The sequence below is a fragment of the Bacillus rossius genome, chromosome 1, assembly GCF_032445375.1.
Source record: "Bacillus rossius redtenbacheri isolate Brsri chromosome 1, Brsri_v3, whole genome shotgun sequence".
Taxonomy (NCBI): Eukaryota; Metazoa; Arthropoda; class Insecta; order Phasmatodea; family Bacillidae; genus Bacillus; species Bacillus rossius.
The window spans coordinates 23,246,076-23,265,602 of NC_086330.1; the positions used below are offsets into that span (position 1 = coordinate 23,246,076).

The following is a 19,527-nucleotide window of genomic DNA, read 5'->3' on the forward strand; positions in this document are numbered from 1 at the left end:
TATTTTTGTTAGTTTAATTCTTTTTGATGATAAACAGTAAGGCTGCTTATTTAAGGATTTTATTTTGCTTATTGCTCATATTACCCTGATATTCCGGGTTTCTGATAGTCCGGATTGCCTTTGATCCCAGTTAGTCTGGATAGACGAGGTTTTACTGTACATTAAAAATATTCTGCGTTAATTGTATTACCTGATTTTCCCCTGTTCAAGTTGAGGAAAAGTAATTACAATACATATTTAATATTGTACCATGAAAGTAATGTTAAAATGTTTTTTCCTTTTAAAGTAGGCATGAATACAAAACCACGATTAAGGAGTAGCCATCTATATTAGAAAGTATAGGGGAAATTTTCATCAAATTGCTAAGAAGAAAATCTTAACTGATTGCCTCTTGGCCACCTGTAAAGAGGTTACCTTCCCCAGAAATTTTTTGTCGTCTTTAAATGAGCTTTAACTAAACTTATTTTTTATGCCAGACTCATGTATTTTCTAATGGCACACACATATATATTTGGCCTTATTATGTGTAATACTAATAATCTATAAAAGAAATCATGCTATGAAGCTAAGTGGTTTAGTGCAGAACATATTAATTTTTAAAAAAATAATTTTGTCTCAAAACATTACTATATTTAAAATATTCTCTGTAAGTACACAGTGGCTACTAAAAATATTATTACCGTAACTTTCTTAATATTATCTAATTAATGGAAATGCTATTATCAATAATCTTCACCCTTTTGGTCAAATCTCTTAATATTTTGGATATTGACAATTTAAGCCATTCTGTAGGCTGTTTAGAAAGTGAAATCCATCTATTAATTTATTCTAATCACAATCCCTTGAGTGCACCTATGGTCTTCATTTTCATTGACCTGTGTTAGGGATTAGCCCAAAGGAGTGACTTATGTTTCTAGCACATAGTTTTACATTATTATCTGGCATGTGTAGTTTAAAAACTGGACAGCTTGATAATGTCAATCGTTACAAAAATTGTTTGTAGAACACTTTAATTTGTAGTTCTTGATCTCCCTCTCTCAAAGACAGCATATAAATGGACGTACTTGTACTGAAACAGTAGTACAGAGGGCTGAACACAGCTTATTTACACATCTTTTACCATCATTAAGTTACCAGCTAGGAACGGTCTTGTTTGTTCACATGTTTGTAAACATTATTTTTGAACTATCTTTTGTTTTTGAGGCATTGTTAAGTAGTCTATAAAATTAGTTTCTAAAATTTTGAAAATAATTGAAAAATTAAATTGCTTGAAGTTTCCACTTCCCTAAGTCAGAAAACAAAATTCAAAAGTTACTAGGCAGCGTATTTATAAACACATACTGAAAAAAAGATAACATTAAATGTTTGTTGGTAAAAATTGGCAAAATGAAACCAAGTACCCAAAGAATAAATAAACTTTTAGTTGGGACTGTTTATTGATTTTGGATTTAGTCTTAATTAACTTTGCAGGTTGCACAGTGGGCAGTCAAGATGTAATCAGATAGTTAACACTTTTTTTTATAAAGTTGGCATGAACATTTTTATTTTATTTTAAATATAATTTCATGACTTTAATTTTACAAAATAATGTTATTACTATCACATTTTTAAAACATTGCAATTCCTTTCAGAGAGAACTCTTGCCAGAATGTGTACCTGAAATTCAAAGGGCTCCACTGGCCCAGGTTGTTTTGCAGTCCAAAGTTTTGGACATGGGCTCACCCAAGGAAATATTGGCATTGGCATTGGATCCACCAGACCTCACAAATATTGAACAGACTGTTCTCCTACTGAAAGAGGTAAGAAACACATGTTCTTTGTAGTAGAAATTTTTAGCAGGATTACTTTAATGATACAATTTTTCTATGCATTCTACTCTTTTAAGACTTGCATGGAGTATATAATATTTTTAAGTTTGTACTTAAATACTATTCACTACAATGCAAGTTCATATTTCTTGCCTGAATGGTTATTTTTTTTAAACAATTGTAATAGCTCCATACAAAGTAACATCTACAGTATCTATGGTGTGCTTGCTTCATTGTAATTGTCACATTCCAGACCCCCTGCTAGCTCACAATCGACCTAGAGTGCAAATTCATGAACACTAGCAGAAATGAGTTGGGCACCGAAAAATATTTAAGTCCCAAAATAACAGTTACTTTCGATGCTTAATTACTGAAATAACATCTCTAAGACATGAACTGATTTTAAACTGTTTTTTTTTTATTCCTCCATTACGAAACACAAGTCATCATTGCTGCCATCTTGTGACCACGAGAACAAAACATGTAGAATGTACAAATTGGTCACCCAAAACCTCTTCACTGACTCAACTGTTCTTAGGTACCGAAAATGAATATTAAAGACTGTTTGTAATTACGTAAATCCTGTGGTTGCTGGCAACACACTGTACGAGGCTGGACTGTCCTGGGAACAATAGCGAAGTCACTCACTCATTGCTTCGTGCTAGTACCTACAACTGTGGTCTCTGAATTCTTAAAAGTTCCGAAAGACAAAAAAAAAAGTTAAATATAAAAGGTAGCATCTGGACTACAACCGTAAAATTCTCTCTTCTACACCATTAAAATGTTATTTGTGTGCCACCGTCCGATATGCGTCCTACCCGGCACCGTGTACAGAGGCTGACTAAATGATACGACTACTCTCTGTTCTAGAGGAACAAACATCGCTTGTGCAACTCAACTTTCAATTAATCACAAAAATAGTAAAAATACATGGGAAAATGTCAGCCAATCGTAGCGCATGGCAGTAGCATTTTGACTAAAGTCCAGAGTCTTTTTCTCGCTGTTCCAGAACTCTCTCTGTTTCTCTCTAATTATTTTTATTACCCAACTGAAAAAGTATTGCATAAGCTCATTGAACAGATTATTGTGGCCAAAAAAAAATACAAAAGAAAATTACATGAAGATGCATTTAGGAATTAAAAATAAACAAGGAACACTTAAAAAATACGTGAAAGCACATAAAAACGTAACTACACAAATAAACAAACAAGTGAAAACAACTTTAAGTGGCTTATGCACCACAAAGCAAGTGAATCATGACTTGATGTAGGCTTTTGGACATACGCCATTGCGTGAATCATCATCATTGTTACATAATGAACATTAATGCTTAAAAGGAGTAATTGGTTAGTATTATTACATCTGTCTTCTTTACTTATGGAATTGACCAATTACTTTGATCCCAGTAAAATTAAAATTATCAGAATTGTATGGTTTTGGAATCAAGGCTGGTCTTGACTTCCTACACTTTGAAATTAGGTGCTTATTATGTTACTAGGAGTATCAAAGTCACTTCATCAACACCATCAATTAGGATATTATTGATATTAATCTGAGATTCTCACTTTTTGTTTTATTTTAATTTTTTTAATCATCTTTTTTTATTAATTAGGGTTTCTGCTTCACACTGTTAAATGTGAAATAGTTTAGACTGACATTTTGATCAAAATCATTCTTTACAGAATGAGTGAGGTTTGTTATTATTATTATTTTAAAAATATGCAATATTAGAGTTGCTGTTGTACTTAATATTGTGTTTATAAATTACTAAAGCATAACCGTTTCAATGATATTATGTAAAAACACATTATAACCTAGCTTTGTGAAGCTCTTGTGCAATGATATTAGGTAATTGCCAGAGCAGTTTCATCTTCAGATGAATCTTGATTAAAAATTGCATTTTTTCATATTGTCTACTTATCTGCCTATTTTTATTAAGAAAAAGTCAAATCTCTCTCTTCACATGTATGAGAGTTACCAAATCTTTCTGACCCCCGTCCATTTACTCCCAACTACTACAACTCCTTTGCCAACAGTAAAACAAACCTCATGCAAGTGACCTGTCCTCTGTAGTCACATGTATGCAATTATTTGTAGACTGGAGCTTTGCTATTGGAGCACGATGGAGAGTTGGATCCCGAAGATGGTCAGATCACATTCATTGGTCGTGTGATGGCGCGACTACCACTCGACATCAAGGTGTCTCGCATGATTATTCTTGGATTCCTGTACAGTGTGCTGGATGAATGCATCATAATGGGTACGTAACAGAATTACATCAGACTCTCGCTTTTACTGTTCTGGATGTTTGCTGACGTGTGTTTTGTAGGTTTGTGCACATATACATTTTGGGTAGATTTAGAAGAAAGACTACCTATTGTAGCTGTCATCATGTAGTGACTTCCAGAAAATGTTTTCATTATACATAGATACATATATGAACATAACTTCCATATTTTGCAAAAAATTACTTCCAAATTTGTAAAAAAAAATGTAGTAATGGAAAATTTCAGTCGAGTTTGTTAGTGGGCAAAATTTGACCAAAGGTGTAGAAAGGGTGTAAAAGGATGTTTTAAAAAACAGAAAATTCACTATAACTCTTATTATATGACAAATATTGGATCCGTTTGAAGTTATGGTGTTAGAATTGGTATTCACAAACAAATTTCTTTTGAAACACTTAAAAGTCCTTCTGACAATTTTTTTGGCATCAATTTCATGTAATATATTTTTTTTACTAGATTTAATTTAGGTTAATTTTAAAACTTGTTACACATTTGTAAAAATTTTTACAGCCTATCTTATTGGGGAAAAAAATGTGTTGAGACACTAATATATCAAAACATTAGAACACATCTTTGCAAAGGTTACAATTCATTCTCCAAAATATCCATTTATTTATGTGTGTTATATTTATAACAGTTTCTCCTGCTATAGCTCGGATTATTAGTTTCTTATACAGATCTGTCGAGCCTTGGTGGAAAAGGGGGGGGGGGGGGGGGGAGCAGTATCCTCAGATCATTTTTGTGTTTGCGTGAGGGAGGAGGAAAGAGCAAAGTATCTATTTTGCCAAGACTTGGGGAGAACTATGTCATGCTCTTAAGTATTCCATTAATGTATGTATAAGATATGTGAATTTTGCCTCCTTACCACTGCAAACTTTTCTTTTTCTCTGTATGACTGTCAGTATTTATTCAGTGTAAATGCCAAACATCTGCACAGTGCTATTATAATGCTGTTGAGTGTGAACTGGTTGATTAGAATACTGCCATGAAATGTATGAAGTGATATGTGCGTACTTCTCAACAGGGGCTGCTATGTCACTGAAGAGCATGTTCAGTTCACCGTTCCAGGAACGACTGAAGGCTTATAACTCAAAGCTAACCTGGGCTGATGGATCGTGCAGTGACCTCATAAGTTTCCTAAATGCCTATCAAGTACGTGTTACGATCTCATTTTGTAGTGTTAAGGAAAAAATTTTGTCTTGTATATCTTTAGTGAAACTAAGCAGGTGATTATTAAAAATAACCTAATTCTCTAGATTTAACAGATTAAAAGTGTTAAATTAAGGTTTGTTACTTGTAAGCCATGTTATTATTTTGCTATTATGGAGCGAGTTTGCGAAGTTGTAAGACAATGGACCTGCATTCGTATGGACTGGGAATCAAATACCGGTCTTGTTCTTGCCATTCGGATTTTGGTTTTCCATGATTTTCCTAAATCACGCCAGGAAAATGCTGGGATTGTCCCTTACAAATGGTCAATAAAGAGTTACGACAGGCAAGGAAAATTTGGAAAATGGAAAAATTAGACATTTGAAAAGCTGTCATCAAAACCTGTAAAACACAAGGAAAGTATCAGTAGTATGTACAAAACAGGGTCAGTAATTTTTTCATACTTTGCGGTATCTTAATGTTTTACTGAATGTATGTATTTCTTCATAAATTCATGTACTGTTTGCAATTCGTATCTGATTTTTACTAACGTTACTTAAATGTAAGGGATACAAACAACTCTGTATTAATTTGAAGTGAAATCAAATATCTATTGATCAATAATGTATCATTTCAAAGTTTAATTAATTAATTCCTTACTTTTTTTTAGACTGCATTGAGAAAAAAATCAATTAAAATACTTTGCAAGTGAATATTTACTGATATTAAATTAATGATGAAAAATAATACTTAACTAGTCATTTATAAACACACTACTAAAGAGTAAATAAGGCATGCCTTTATTGATTTAAATAATACTTGTGCATATGCAGACACTACAGCCATCATATGTAGTCTGCTCGCGGCGAAGTTGGGGAAGTAATTTGATGTTGTCACCTCGAGTCTGATCGTGACAGTTTCATGGCGTCGTGCCGGGTATGCATGGTTTTTATGTAAATGCATGGAAGTAAACTACTATCAGACAAAATTTTGCATTGTTTCATGCCTCATTCTTTGTATGCCCGGCCTAAGAATGGGGGAACACTGGATTCGTTTTCCAATATCCTTGTTCTGTTGTTAACATCTCTAATAACCTTGCTGTCAAAACATTTTAAAAATTAAAGGTTTTTTTGAAATATTTTTACTGCTTTGTTATTTATTTATTTACCAATTTGTTACATGCCTACCGACGGCATAAGGCCGTGGGTGGTAGGCACGATAAACATAAAAAATTACATAGACAAAACAACCACATGAAACAAAACAAATAGGACAATACTATAATAACACATACACAAGACAACACAGCAGGCAACTAACAGATAAACAAAAATAAGTTACATAAATATATATAACAACAATAAAGATAATCAAAAACCTGTTTATATAAAAGAAAATTACATATGGTAGCATAATTAACCTTAAACATATTATATTTAAATTATTTTTTGATAGAGAGAAATAGCAAGTATGTTTATTAAAATTTGATGTAATTCTGTATAATATATCATTTGTTTTGCCCAAGGAGCATAATAAAAGGTGCCTGAGGTGTGAGAGTTGGTTATTAACTGAAATGCTGTACCCGCTCTTGCAACGCCAGGTGTGGCAGAACAACATAAGGCAGGGGTACTTCGAGCGCTCGGTGGGAGGCGGGGAGGCGTCCTGGGCCAGGAGGTACTTCATCCAGCTCAACACGATGAAGGACGTGCACCACCTGGTGAACGAGCTGACCCAGCGGCTGGGCGCCGTGGGAATCCGCACGTCCGTGGGGGAGCACCGCGTCAAGTGGACGCCGGCGGAGAAGCCGTTCGTCATGAAGGTGCGTGGTGCACTTCTGGTGTCGAGCATGTCTTTTAGCACTTCCTGCTGGATGGTTCTCGTAATGCAATGTGAAGGCAGCGTGTTTGTCTGTCAGTTCGTACTTCGTCTTGTTTTAATTAAAAGAAATATAGTTTGTCTGAGTGTAATACACGTAGTGTGTAGACTGTACAGCCTGTAGCTTGAAATTTGGTACGTGGTGGATCCCTCCAGGATTTGTCAAAATTTGATATATTTTTTCTTTTAGTTTGAATACTTAGCAATTTATGAACACATTTTTCGGATAATTTGCCTGGAACTGGCCCTTGCATTTATGATGCTTTCTTTATCTCCCAGAAACGGCTATTGTGTTCTTTATGCTTTATTCTTTTTTGGACAATAATCCACTCATTCTGTAATTATCTTTGTCATCTTATTTCCACAATATTGTTTAAATAAATGTGAACTTGGAGACCCTTAAAAATCACATCTTTGGTTTATATTTCTTACAAATATCTAGTTGAGACAATTTTTTTTTTTTTTTTTTCAAAAGTTGCTGCAGAAGCGTGAAGTTAAAAAACATAGCATCGTTATCGATTCACAGTGTATGTTTTGTTTGGCATTGTACCATCTAATGTGCATAAATCTATGATGGTTACGTTGCTACAGAAAGTTTGTGTGGATTCAGGTTAAGGTTAATTCTACTACAAGGTTGGGATATAATTGTTGTTAAATCTTGCATGCTAAGATGTTTAACAATGCTGGATTTTTCATGTTAATTTGCAACCATAAGTGATTAAAGCAGTGTTAAAAACAATACCAATTTAATTATTTAGTGTTTGATTGTTACGGAAGGAATTAGTGTTTAGGCTGAATGCAAACTCTGCAAATTCACATTTGCAATAGTCAAGAGTCACAACTTAGTGGGGAAAAAAATTATAAATTAATATCATTCTGTAAACACAGCATTGTAATACTCAAAGTATTTTTTTAAATGAAATAAAAATGTCCAAGTCCGCCTGAAATGAATTAGAATAATTGAAAGTAATTTGTTCAATGGTCAATGAACACAATTTGAAAGAACAAAAGCCTTGGGAATAAAAATAAACCAATTACATTATCAATTTACTTATTTGGGGTATGAGGCACGGAATCTTTGTCTTACCTGCCCTCTTCCATTTTAATTAGTTCGCACACACAGCATTTTGCACACAGGTGTTTTTTTATTATTATTTAAATTTAAATGTTTTTTAAATAAGATCTGTGCAGAGTTTAGGGGAAGGAAGTAAGATAGATGGAGTTGCATCAGGCTTAAGTGGGTGGAGCTCTGAACAATGTCAATGCGAAAGAGATATTATGTTATAATTTACTAAAAAAATTATATTAATAACACAATGAAATGTCCACATGGCATGTGAGACTAGCCTTAAAGCAGCTGTCGGTAAACAAGTGCCGTCAGCAGCGTGAGTTGTGCTTGTTCAGGTAGTAATTTCCGGAGCGTTCTACCCCAACTACTTTGTGCGAGGAGCGTCCGGAGGACAGATCAACGAGCAGGATGCTGTAAAGCAGATCGGTGGCTACGACCCGTTCACGACCGTGTACTGCAATCGCTTCCCCACGAACCAGCCGGGCGAGCTCTATGCCCAGGCGATCAAGAACAAGCTGAGAGACTGCGCTTCAGATATGAGGGTTTACTTCGACGGTTCAAGGTGTGTTATTGTTTACTGTTCGTCCTTGTAGGATGCATACATCAGAGTAGGGAGCGCAATACAGTTCAAACCTCATTATTTCAAACCTAAACGGACCATAATTTTAGCACTTTGTAATGACGAAGTTTGTATTAACCAAACTATTGGATAATCATTATACATTGTTGTAGCCAACCAGTGATAAACTTAAATTCCGAAATCCCTAACCTCAATGTTAAGTAATCTGCCTTCTTCTGCATAATAGGTCCAGGAATTGGCATATTGACTGCAGGTATCTCTTTATGTTTTTATCTCGGATTTGTAGGGATGTGCGAAAGTGACTTAATCCACACGAAATGAAAGTGAAAGAAAATTTATCAAGTTTCGCGAAAGTGAAACGAAAATGAATTTTTCTATGAGATAAATATATTCTTAACGAAAGTAAATTGAAATTTTTTAATTAACAAAGAAAAAAAGTGCCCCAAAATTGGCTCTTCAGTAATAAATTCTATTACCTAAATCATTTTGGTGCCTTTTGATGTATATATAAATATTACTATTTAATATAATAAACATCCGCCTTAGACCACACAACAGCCCCATGTCACTCGTAAATTTCAAGAATCAATCCAGATCTTTCAGCGCACAGACTATTTCCTTTATTGTCGTAATGTCGCAGTCTATGATAATATATTTATCACGTGCATGGTACTGATGAAAAAACACGTGTCTACTGCGGAACGGCCACCATCTTGCACCACTGTCACACATGACTAGCTCAGGAAGCTGTAGACCAGGCAAGGGACATGGTCAAAACATAACAAATGGTTGCTGCCAAGTGCTCATTACACGCAGTGACTTGTTGACCTTTTTGTCTAATTGGCTGTATATTATGAGGATTTTATATGCCAGACAGAATATGTAAAATTTAAATAAAGCAGACGACAATGTTTTTGTTTGGCCGTGCGCGAATAAAAGTAGGTACGTTCTTTGTTTGTGTATACGGTAAATACTAAATAGTGTACTAACAGTTCTGGAATGTATGTTTTACAAATATAGTACCTACACTACTGTTTGAAAGCAAAAGAATCAGGTAATTTTTTCAAATATTGCATGATTTTGTTTTGTTTTGATACCTAGGCCTACTGTAATCACGTTTGAATTTTGTTTACTTTATCGGCCATGTTTGTTCAAATTATGATTTTACCGTATTTTCATTAACGTGAGTTTTTTCATCACCACGTTAATTAATCTTAATGGAAATCTTTTTTCTAATTAATGTCTTTATATGATTTGCATATGTTATTAAGTTATTAGTAATAACTGCAAATCATATAAAGACATTACAGTAGAATCTCAGTGCTATGTACTTACAGGGACCTCAAGTTTTTGTACTTAGTACTGAAACATACATACATATCATCTTTACAAAGAGAAAAAAAATATATAAAAAATATAGCTACAGGAGAGCCGCAATGCCATATGTATTCGCAACAGCGACTTGCTTTTTCCCCTTGTCTAATTCTCTGAGTATATCCACTTTTTCCTTAAGCGTGAATTGCTTTCGTTTCTTTTTATCTCCAGGATCATTCATATTGTAGCACGAATACAATGCGGTGTCTAAATAACGTAACCTCAAAATAAACTCAACAATAACAATAAACAATCCCGGCACAGAAATCAAACAGTATTTTTAGCGTAGCGTAACACTTTTGTCTAAATAATGAATACTTCTCTCAAACTGCCGTCTTTCGATGTATCGAATGGTGTTGTGTTGCTTACGTAGCATACTACGTACGGTATAATCTATGGTAGTGCGCGCAACTGTTTGTTAACTTTGTTTTGAGAATTTAGAGGTTATAAAATACGTTGCGGTGGTATTTTTGTATCTTTGTTCTACAACATTAATCATTTAGCTGGAAATTTATTTACCAGTTTAAGTAAATTTTGATGTAGTAATGCCTCGCTACTAGTAGAATTTTAACGTTATAGTGAAAATATGATACTTTAAACTGAAACCGTTTTGCATGGCGAAGATACGATTTTTGGCGCGGACTTAAAATGAGGTACGTTATTGTACCGGTATTCTACTGTACATTTTTATTAAATTACGAGTTCTTTTTCAACTAGAACAAACGAACTTCGGTAAGCTATTGAACTTTCGTTTGGCTCGAAATATTTCGCTAAAAACGAACTTCGACAGATGAAATTCTTACCGAAATCGAAAATGAAAGTAGCAAAATTTCGATTTCGGTTTCGGTATACCGAACATACGGATTTGTAGTAAAAATTTTGAATTTTTATACTCTGGGCTGATAAAAACTCAAATAGGCAAGAGTCTAGATCATAAACTGAAGTTTTTTTTAAAAATTGTAATGGTGATTAAAAGAATTTAAGGCTAGTATTTGTTTAAGTTTCCAGTAAAACATAAGGAAACGTTTCTATTTCGAATGTAATTTTTTTTTTTTGTTTGTTATAGAATTGTGGAAACATTATGAATTAATTTTAGTTTGTTAATGTTTCAGCAAAGTGTACATCCAGTTCCCCAAGTCGCACCTGATTGAGCGTGACGATCGCAAGCTAGAGGCGAACATCCCGGGAAGAGTCTCTCTGGCCGTGTACCGTGCCGTCAAGATGAGGATGCTCAACTTGCCCATCCAGATACCCATGCTGCCGTGAGTGGTCTGGGCTGTCCTCAACCCGGTCTTAACATTTTATGTTGCTAGCATCGGCTGTATCTTATTGCTCAATAATTATTACGTATGGGGGGTTTTCAGTTATTTTTATATACAATTCTCAGAATGTGCCGTTATTTACAAGAATTGCATAGAAACTTAATTTTAAAGGTAAATATAATTTTTTTTTTAAATTTATGTACAATGTATGTACTAACTAACCCATAAGATTAATTATTTAAAACATTTATGTCAATTAGGCCTTTGTGAATATCAATTTTGTAGTTTGAATCAAATAAAAATACTGATTATTCTTCAATGCAAATACGTAGTAATTTCAAATAGTAAGAATGAAAATTAGAATTCCTCTAAAAAAAATTTCACATCATGTAACAAATACATAAGGAAATAAAAACTAAAGTTGTAGTGTAGTTACTTCTGCTAAATTAGACAGTTACTAAAGTGAAAGGTTGGTTAGGTTTAAGTCAGTTACAATAATTTTATGTAAAATTTTGTTAGAATAATTGAATTTTGAAAGAAAAATATTTTGTTTTCAATTATACAGCTAAACTCCTTTCCCCCCCCCCCCTCCCCCAAATCAGTGGTTAAATTAACTTATATATTACAATCATATTTAAAACCCTATTTATTCACACGTTTTCATTGTTAACGGCAGCCAGATAAACTGAATTACTATTTTAATTCACCAGTCCAGTACTATAAACAAACACAATTTCAGCTAATTAAAAAAAAAAATTAACGCCTGTTTTGTCATAGATGTATAATACAGCAACTAAGCTGCTTCTGTGTCGCATGGTGTTAGACTGATTGTGACTATGGATTTACACACTGACTATGGTTTTCACTTCTTTTAATGTCCATCTCACTGGAGTGTGTGTTTGTGGTGTGGTTTAGTCCATGGTTGTTGACTTTTTTTTTCCCCACTATTGGTACAAATAATATAACAAATAGAAATATGTAATATTTGTTTTTAAGTTCCAAATGTTACAAATAGTATACACTAATATGTCGTGTTCGAATTTTTCACACAATTTTTTTAGTATTATTTAGCGAGACAGTCGTGAAAAAAACTTTGACTACTTTTTACATGTTTAAAATGTCACTTATTGTCCATATTTTTGATTATGATGTCCTATTATAACATTTAATAAGGGTATTTATATCACAAAAATCACTTTACCTCAACAATGAACATTGGTATATGACAAATTCACGAGGTATCCTATGTTAAATATCTGTTAGCAAACAAACATTTGTTATTTCGAAATGTGTTAGTGTATAAGGACAAATTGATTATGAATAATAAACTATGTATTCGTATTGGTATTCGAAAATTTGAATATTTGCTCAGGTCTTATGTCTTCATACTGGGTCGATGGAACTCTATGCCCTTGTAACACATGTATACTGTGTTTTATCGCATAATCGTCGCACATTTTATACTAAAATCAAGTCTGAAAATTAGAGGTGCGACGTTTATGCGAGAGAAAAAAATTTTGTTAGGTAAAGTTAGTCATAAAAACAAAATCCATTTATGGAAAGTACGTTTATTTAAAAAGTGAAGTTTAAAAGAACACGCCAAAAATATTAAAATAATAAGTCATTCAACAAAAACCTTTCTTCAACTTTAAATTGAAAAACTAAATCTGTGACCCGAATGCGAGCCTGAACGAACGTATAACTATCGTTGTAGTACACACTTACCACGAAAGAGTGTGGGCTATTAGATGTAGTTAACTCGGCACTCGACAGAGAGTGTGCGTTGCATGAAATCGGCGAGATATAAATATTTGACTACATGTGCGCGCTCTATACGGTAAGCAACATAACCAAACATGAATGATGCCAATTAGCGGTACACCGCAGTGACGCTGATGATCAGATAAAGGTTATAATTTTTAAAAAACGTCTTTAAAAGAAAATTTACACATCAGATAACTTCGTATTTCCATTAATTAGATAAGTAAGTAGGAATGTCCGAATAAATATTAGATTTCTACTTTAAAATGCATCGTTTTATACGGAAAGAATATCTACACAAAGAGCTCGGAATCTAATAGCGGTACCAAAAACATTGTGCGATGATTACGCAAGAGGTTTTTTTATCCAAATTTTGATGCTCTAAAATATGGTTGCGACGATTCTGCGCGTGCGACGATTATGCGATAAAAGAGGGTATCTCTTCATCTTCCCATAACTAGTCAATCTTAATATATGTTATTCTCATACATCTCACATCATAATGCTATGTAAGCCTAATGTAAGTAATCTTTAGTATCTGCATACAGTTTTGAAGCAACCATCAAATCCCATTCCATGTCAAGACATCCCTGCCATGCTCTGTCTTGCCACACAATGCACTCAAATTACAAAATCTTTTCTTAACAATAGGTTATCCCAAGTCTTGTGTTCATTAACAAATGTAAACAGATCAAAATTTCCACAACAGGACAGGAACGTGTGACCTCCTACTACGATTATATTCTTTACCAAGAATATCTTGAAATCCCCGAGCTATCCTTATTTCTGGATACAAAAAATAAAATGACAAAATACAACTGAAACAACATGGCAACCCTTATCAGGAGTTTGTAATAATATTATCCTACATAATGTCATATGCACCTTCTGTGTCAAAATCAGTCTGCAAGAAGCAAGTGTTCTTTCACCTCCTGACAAGCTCAGAAATACATATGATGCTAGGAACTAGCTGCCCATTTGTCACAAAATGTAATTATACAGCTAGGCATGCTTGCGGCTGTAAGCCATCTTGGTGTTTCAAGTACTATCTTGCCACAGCTGACAGTAGTGCTTCCATATTATTCTTTTTAAATTTAAAGTATCATGAGACCTAGCTGTTTAGTTTTGTTGCAGTTAACAATCAGACTGGTGGTGTTAGTTGATATCATGACAGTTGAAGACACCTGTATGATGCCACTTCCTGAAAATATCAGATTGTAACTTTGTGTAATAGCTTGGAAAGATATTATTTATGCCATTATGCCTTGTCATGTCAGAAATTGGAAAATAGCTAAAAAAAAAATTAAACTCAGCAGAGTCCTGCTATTCCGAACTTATTGGGACCAAATCCTTTTCGGATTACCATAGTTTCGGATTGGCCGAATAATTGCTGAAAAAGCCACAGCATGTCTAAAATACATCTCTATAAGCATTAAGTTATGTGAAACAGTTTATAACACTTTTAAAAGCTCAAAATCATTAAACATGTTAATTGTGTCAAGACATCAATTTAAAAGTTCATAACAATCAATTTCTTTTTTCAACCAAAATTCATTTGGATTAGCCAGATTTTAATATTAGTTAGACTCACTATATAGCAAAAATTGGGTATTAAATGTTGGATGGCAGAGACAAAGTCTTGCTTAGACCAAAATAAATTTCTTTCATTTACACCTTCACATCAGCTTTATTCTACACTGCTGTATCAAACTTCTCAGTTTTCATGCTCCATATTTTCCTCCATAGTTTGCCTTCTGGCAACTAGGGTTACAAGTTAGGACACATAAGCCACTACCTGCTTTTGACTACTGTCTCTAGCTGCCAGCAGAAGCTGGCCTAACCAGAATAGTGTTGCGACTGTGCATCCGTCAAAGTTGTGTTTTCTTTCCGTGTGCATTGTGTTCAAAGCACAACTCTCCAAGTGTGTGTGCTTTTAATTAGCAGACTATTAGTTAGATTTCGAAGAAAGACTATATACCTATTTTAGCAGTTATTATATTGCGACTTATGGAAACCTTTTTACATAATATTTTGTTTCATGGTTTGGTCAATAGACCCTAAAACCATTGTCAATTGAAAAGTGTATACTATTCATATATATTTATGTATGTGTGTGTATGTATGTAGATGTATATATATATATAACGTTTTTATGACGCGATAACTGCTGTAATTTTTCACAAATCACTTTCAAACGGATGCATAAAATATGGTAATTATTACTTTAGTTTATACTTTACTTTAGTTCTAAGCTATTCACTGCTGGATGGATTGAGTTAAAACGTTAAAACTATGTGAAACATTAATCGCTGCATGGAATATGAGAAAATGTTTTGTTGATCATTTTGGAATACAATTGGAAAACATACAGGATGTCAGGGGTACATTAAGTTCTCAAATTGTTCCAGAAATTTATGGAAGTTTCCAAAACATTTCCAGAAAAAAAAGGTGCTTCTAAATCTACCTACGCCTGTAGGCTGTGCCCAAAGATTTTTTTTTTCTTATTGTAGCAGTTATGGGAGTTAGTGTCGGATTGGAATAATGGGGTTTGGGCTAAAGTAAAAGTTACATCCGTCATGTGTAGAAGCTTTACTACAGAAAAGTCACTAAAAGTTAGGTCTAGTTGCTTTTCAGGGAGACCCTTTTAGTGCTCCTGATGAAGAGTTTGCAGTTCGATGGAGTGTGTTGTCTGTTCCTGCAGGCCCGATGAAGCACGGCGGAGAGCGGAGGCTTTAGGCCTACGCAGGAACCAGTCGCTATTCTCTACACCGAGCGCGTCGAGCAGCGAGAATCAAGACCGCAGGTTCCAGCCCCTGAAGTCTGCGCTTCCTGGCATCGCAGACTCCTTCATTGGAATTAAGATCTCTCACGTAAGTACATGGATGGCTAGGCTGACCTTCATGTTGCGGAAACTCTAGACTATTTTGGCTTTCTGCTTAATTATGTTGTTGACTCTATTACGTGACAGCTCGTTTAAAAGTTTTTATAATTGTACTTGTCATTTTGTGAAGAAAAAAAATTTTTGCTCCCCAATTTTAAAAAAAAAATTTTAAACTTTTTAAATTATTTAATTTAATTTTTTGATTTTACCTTGTATTGTAACTATTTTATTCCAACTTAAAATTCCATTTCCTTGCTATCTGTTGTGTTTTTACTTATTAACATCCAAGAACATATATGTTTATTGTAAAACCTTAACTTATATTTGGATTCAAAATCACAGTACTGGTCATGGCATATAAAATATTAACACAAATATTATAAATTAGGTATTATGTTTAGTGACTTCATGGCTAACCTGTTTAAGGTGGAAGATATAAAATTAAAAGTACTAACCTAAAATTGTTGTGTAATGTGTTAAAAAATCTGTTGAAATTGTTAAATATCCGTTAAAGTTAAAATGGATAAGTAATTGGCGAAAACAGTAACCCTGTGAATTTTTATGAATCTTTTATTTATTTTGAGAGTATACCAGGTGCTAATAAAAACATACATATGCCTGATGCACTCTGGCAAATAACATATGAGATTAGATACTAGAGGGTTTTTATTGGTAGGTTCTGTTCTGGTTCAGTTTTACATCAAGAACCGCAGTTTTTGTTTCAGTTAGTGTTCTTATAGTGTTAAACTAAACATTTTAATGAGATATGCTGTGTTATTATTTGGTTATTTAAAACAATTCAGTAATACAGAAAAATGGAGTACTCTCTTTGCACAAACCTAAATCTTTGAAGTATTTTCAAGCTAACTTAAAATCATGAAATAGGCCAATCGCTGCTGGCATCCAAATCCTGACAGCAAATATATATTCTTGTTTTCTAGTTCAGCACTATTAGCACTCATTTACATATTTTCTTGCAGTTGTAATATAATTTTTTCTCCGTAGTGTACAGTTTCAACTTGCTATGTTTCATACATAATAAAATAAATCTTACATGATTTGTTTATATTTTGGTAGATCCTTAACGCACAAATGACCAGAAATTGTAATTTTTCAACTGTTATAATGCCATAATAATTTTTATCATTATACTTAGAAATGCTGTCTGTTAAAGTAGAGGTCACACAAGGAATAATAATTGTAGCTGCCAGTCACTGTGAACTTAAGCGATTCTATTAATTTTTCTGCGTATACTATGCTTGTTTGCTTTAACAAAGACCAATATTAACTATAATAAATTATGGCGTACAAATATTAGAACTTAAGATGGCATCCTTGGGTTCCTAAGTTTCTATCATTCCCCAATTCATTTTAACAGATAAATTATAGTTTGTGACACAAATTTTTGTGTGTTATTACATCACAAAACATTGGTAACAGTGAAGGAATATTTTTATTTCCCTTTTACACAGGATGAAATGTTTCTTAAAAATAACAGATCATTGTAAGATAAATTATTTTAGTAAATAATATTTTATTATTATGGTACTTCCCTACTGTGATTTTACGTGCCTTCTTTACATTTAAGATAAAAAGTGTACTATTTATGTTAAAGATCACTATATTTAAAATTAGAATACCTAGCCTACCGAGTGAGCTGTTAAGAATAATTACTTACCAAAAGGACTAGTTTAAGACTTAAAAGTTAAAGATAGTTATTTTAATGCCTTATTAGTTTTAAGTACACTATTGAGAAGTTGATCTCAGGTTAAGTTTAAAATTTTAACTGTAAGTACCTTGTTTTCAATTAAAAATCTACTCTTTTTAAAGATATTTCAGACTTGAGGTTTTAATTTTTAGTAGTGGTGCACCGATATGACTTTACCTATTACCGATTCGATTACCGATTATGAGAGCAATAATCGGCAGATACCGATTCAGTTACCGATTATAATGAAGAAATTTTTTGAAGTGTAATAATGCACACAAAATTTTTTATTCCCATGTGAATTTAATAACAAGATTAGGTAAAATCGAGAATACAGTTATAATAACAGTATAAAAATATATAAAATACACTATTAAGTGATTGCAAAGTGTAAATTAAATTAACTTCTATTTATATTTGTTATTGTAAACAACTTGAACTACAGTCTAATAATTGTAATTTACAATGGGTAAGTTTTTGTTGCGGAAAACTAGCATTATTATTGACTATCACATAAGGTTGCATCAAGAAATTACCGTTTAACAATGTAAACATGCTGCTTTATTTTGTTCACTTGAGTTTATAGAAAAATGTTTCCACACTTCACTTTTTTTCTCCCTACTCGCCATCTCACTATAATTATATAAAAATTAATAAAAACCAATTCTAGCACATGTGATTTTATTTATATTGACTGAATATATAAAATTATAAATATTTTTTCACTTTCCACGTCATACAAATAACAAACGGATAATGTTACCAAAGACACCCATAACGAGTTTGTAAAACGCAGTGATAAAAACTAGAAGGTATCGGGACCACGATTTTGAACCGCTACTACGACTCGAAAAGATCAATTGTCATAGAATCCACTGCAACTGTTTGTGGTATTTTGATTGCGTGTCATCTATTTTACCTCTCTGGCTACAGGTAATGTACAAGGCCACTAAACAAAAGACGAAACGTAAATAAACGTATAGGAAAAATGTCTGTTTTATTGTTCGAGGCAATGAGATTTATTAAACTTAACGAAATATTATGACGGAGTTAGATGAATTTTGTAATATATACAAATATTACCGTATTTCATCGTAAAATGTGTAACAAAATATTACATGGTAAAAACCTACTGAATTACGCCGGGACGTAAATAATCGGCAAAGTAATCGTTAAGATAATCGCCGATTACGATTAATCGGGAAGTACCCATAATCTCCGATTACGATTCATCGGTATCCGCATCGGTGCACCACTAATTTTTAGTTGATTATTGCTCAAAACCGAAGCAGTATACTTATAGAAATGTCGATTCTAAATAGCATCTAACAATAAATTATTATAATTATGTATTATGTGGTTTTGATGTACATATTTGCAACAGTCCCCTGTTATACCATTTTCCAGTAAAATGCTAATGTCTGGAAAAGTAGCTATAAATTCAATGGGCTTTTTAATAGGAAGAATATGTATATTATTATTAATATAACCCTACAACTATGTATGGGCCAAAAATGTATTTACAGTGAATTGCCCGTAAATCAAATTTCATCAATAAAAACTAAAGAGTATAAAAAAATAGCAAATATGTGAATCAATAGTTATGTATAGGGAACCCAGGAAACAGTAAATAAAATTGACCAAATCAGTGCAAAAAATCAGTGTAAATAATTGGCTGTTGTTGAGTACGTTGCTTTTTACTCTAAAAATTTGTTTTCTGTACTCTATGAATGAAACTAAACAATTTTTGGTAATTCTGAAGAAATATCTTCATT

At 33.2% G+C, this 19,527-nt stretch overlaps 1 protein-coding gene across 3 annotated transcripts in view; it reads left to right on the forward strand.

Annotated features, from left to right (window-relative positions):
- The window catches only part of LOC134533051 (probable ATP-dependent RNA helicase spindle-E), a 79,356-nt gene that overhangs the window by 46,433 nt on the left and 13,396 nt on the right, over positions 1 to 19,527 (forward strand). For all 3 annotated transcript variants that reach the window (XM_063370256.1, XM_063370248.1, XM_063370238.1), the window contains exons 10-16: positions 1,632 to 1,799; positions 3,906 to 4,068; positions 5,118 to 5,245; positions 6,843 to 7,061; positions 8,522 to 8,748; positions 11,253 to 11,402; positions 15,865 to 16,033. In XM_063370256.1, the coding sequence (XP_063226326.1) occupies positions 1,632 to 1,799; positions 3,906 to 4,068; positions 5,118 to 5,245; positions 6,843 to 7,061; positions 8,522 to 8,748; positions 11,253 to 11,402; positions 15,865 to 16,033 (1,224 nt within the window). The remainder of the gene's footprint in view (positions 1 to 1,631; positions 1,800 to 3,905; positions 4,069 to 5,117; positions 5,246 to 6,842; positions 7,062 to 8,521; positions 8,749 to 11,252; positions 11,403 to 15,864; positions 16,034 to 19,527) is intronic.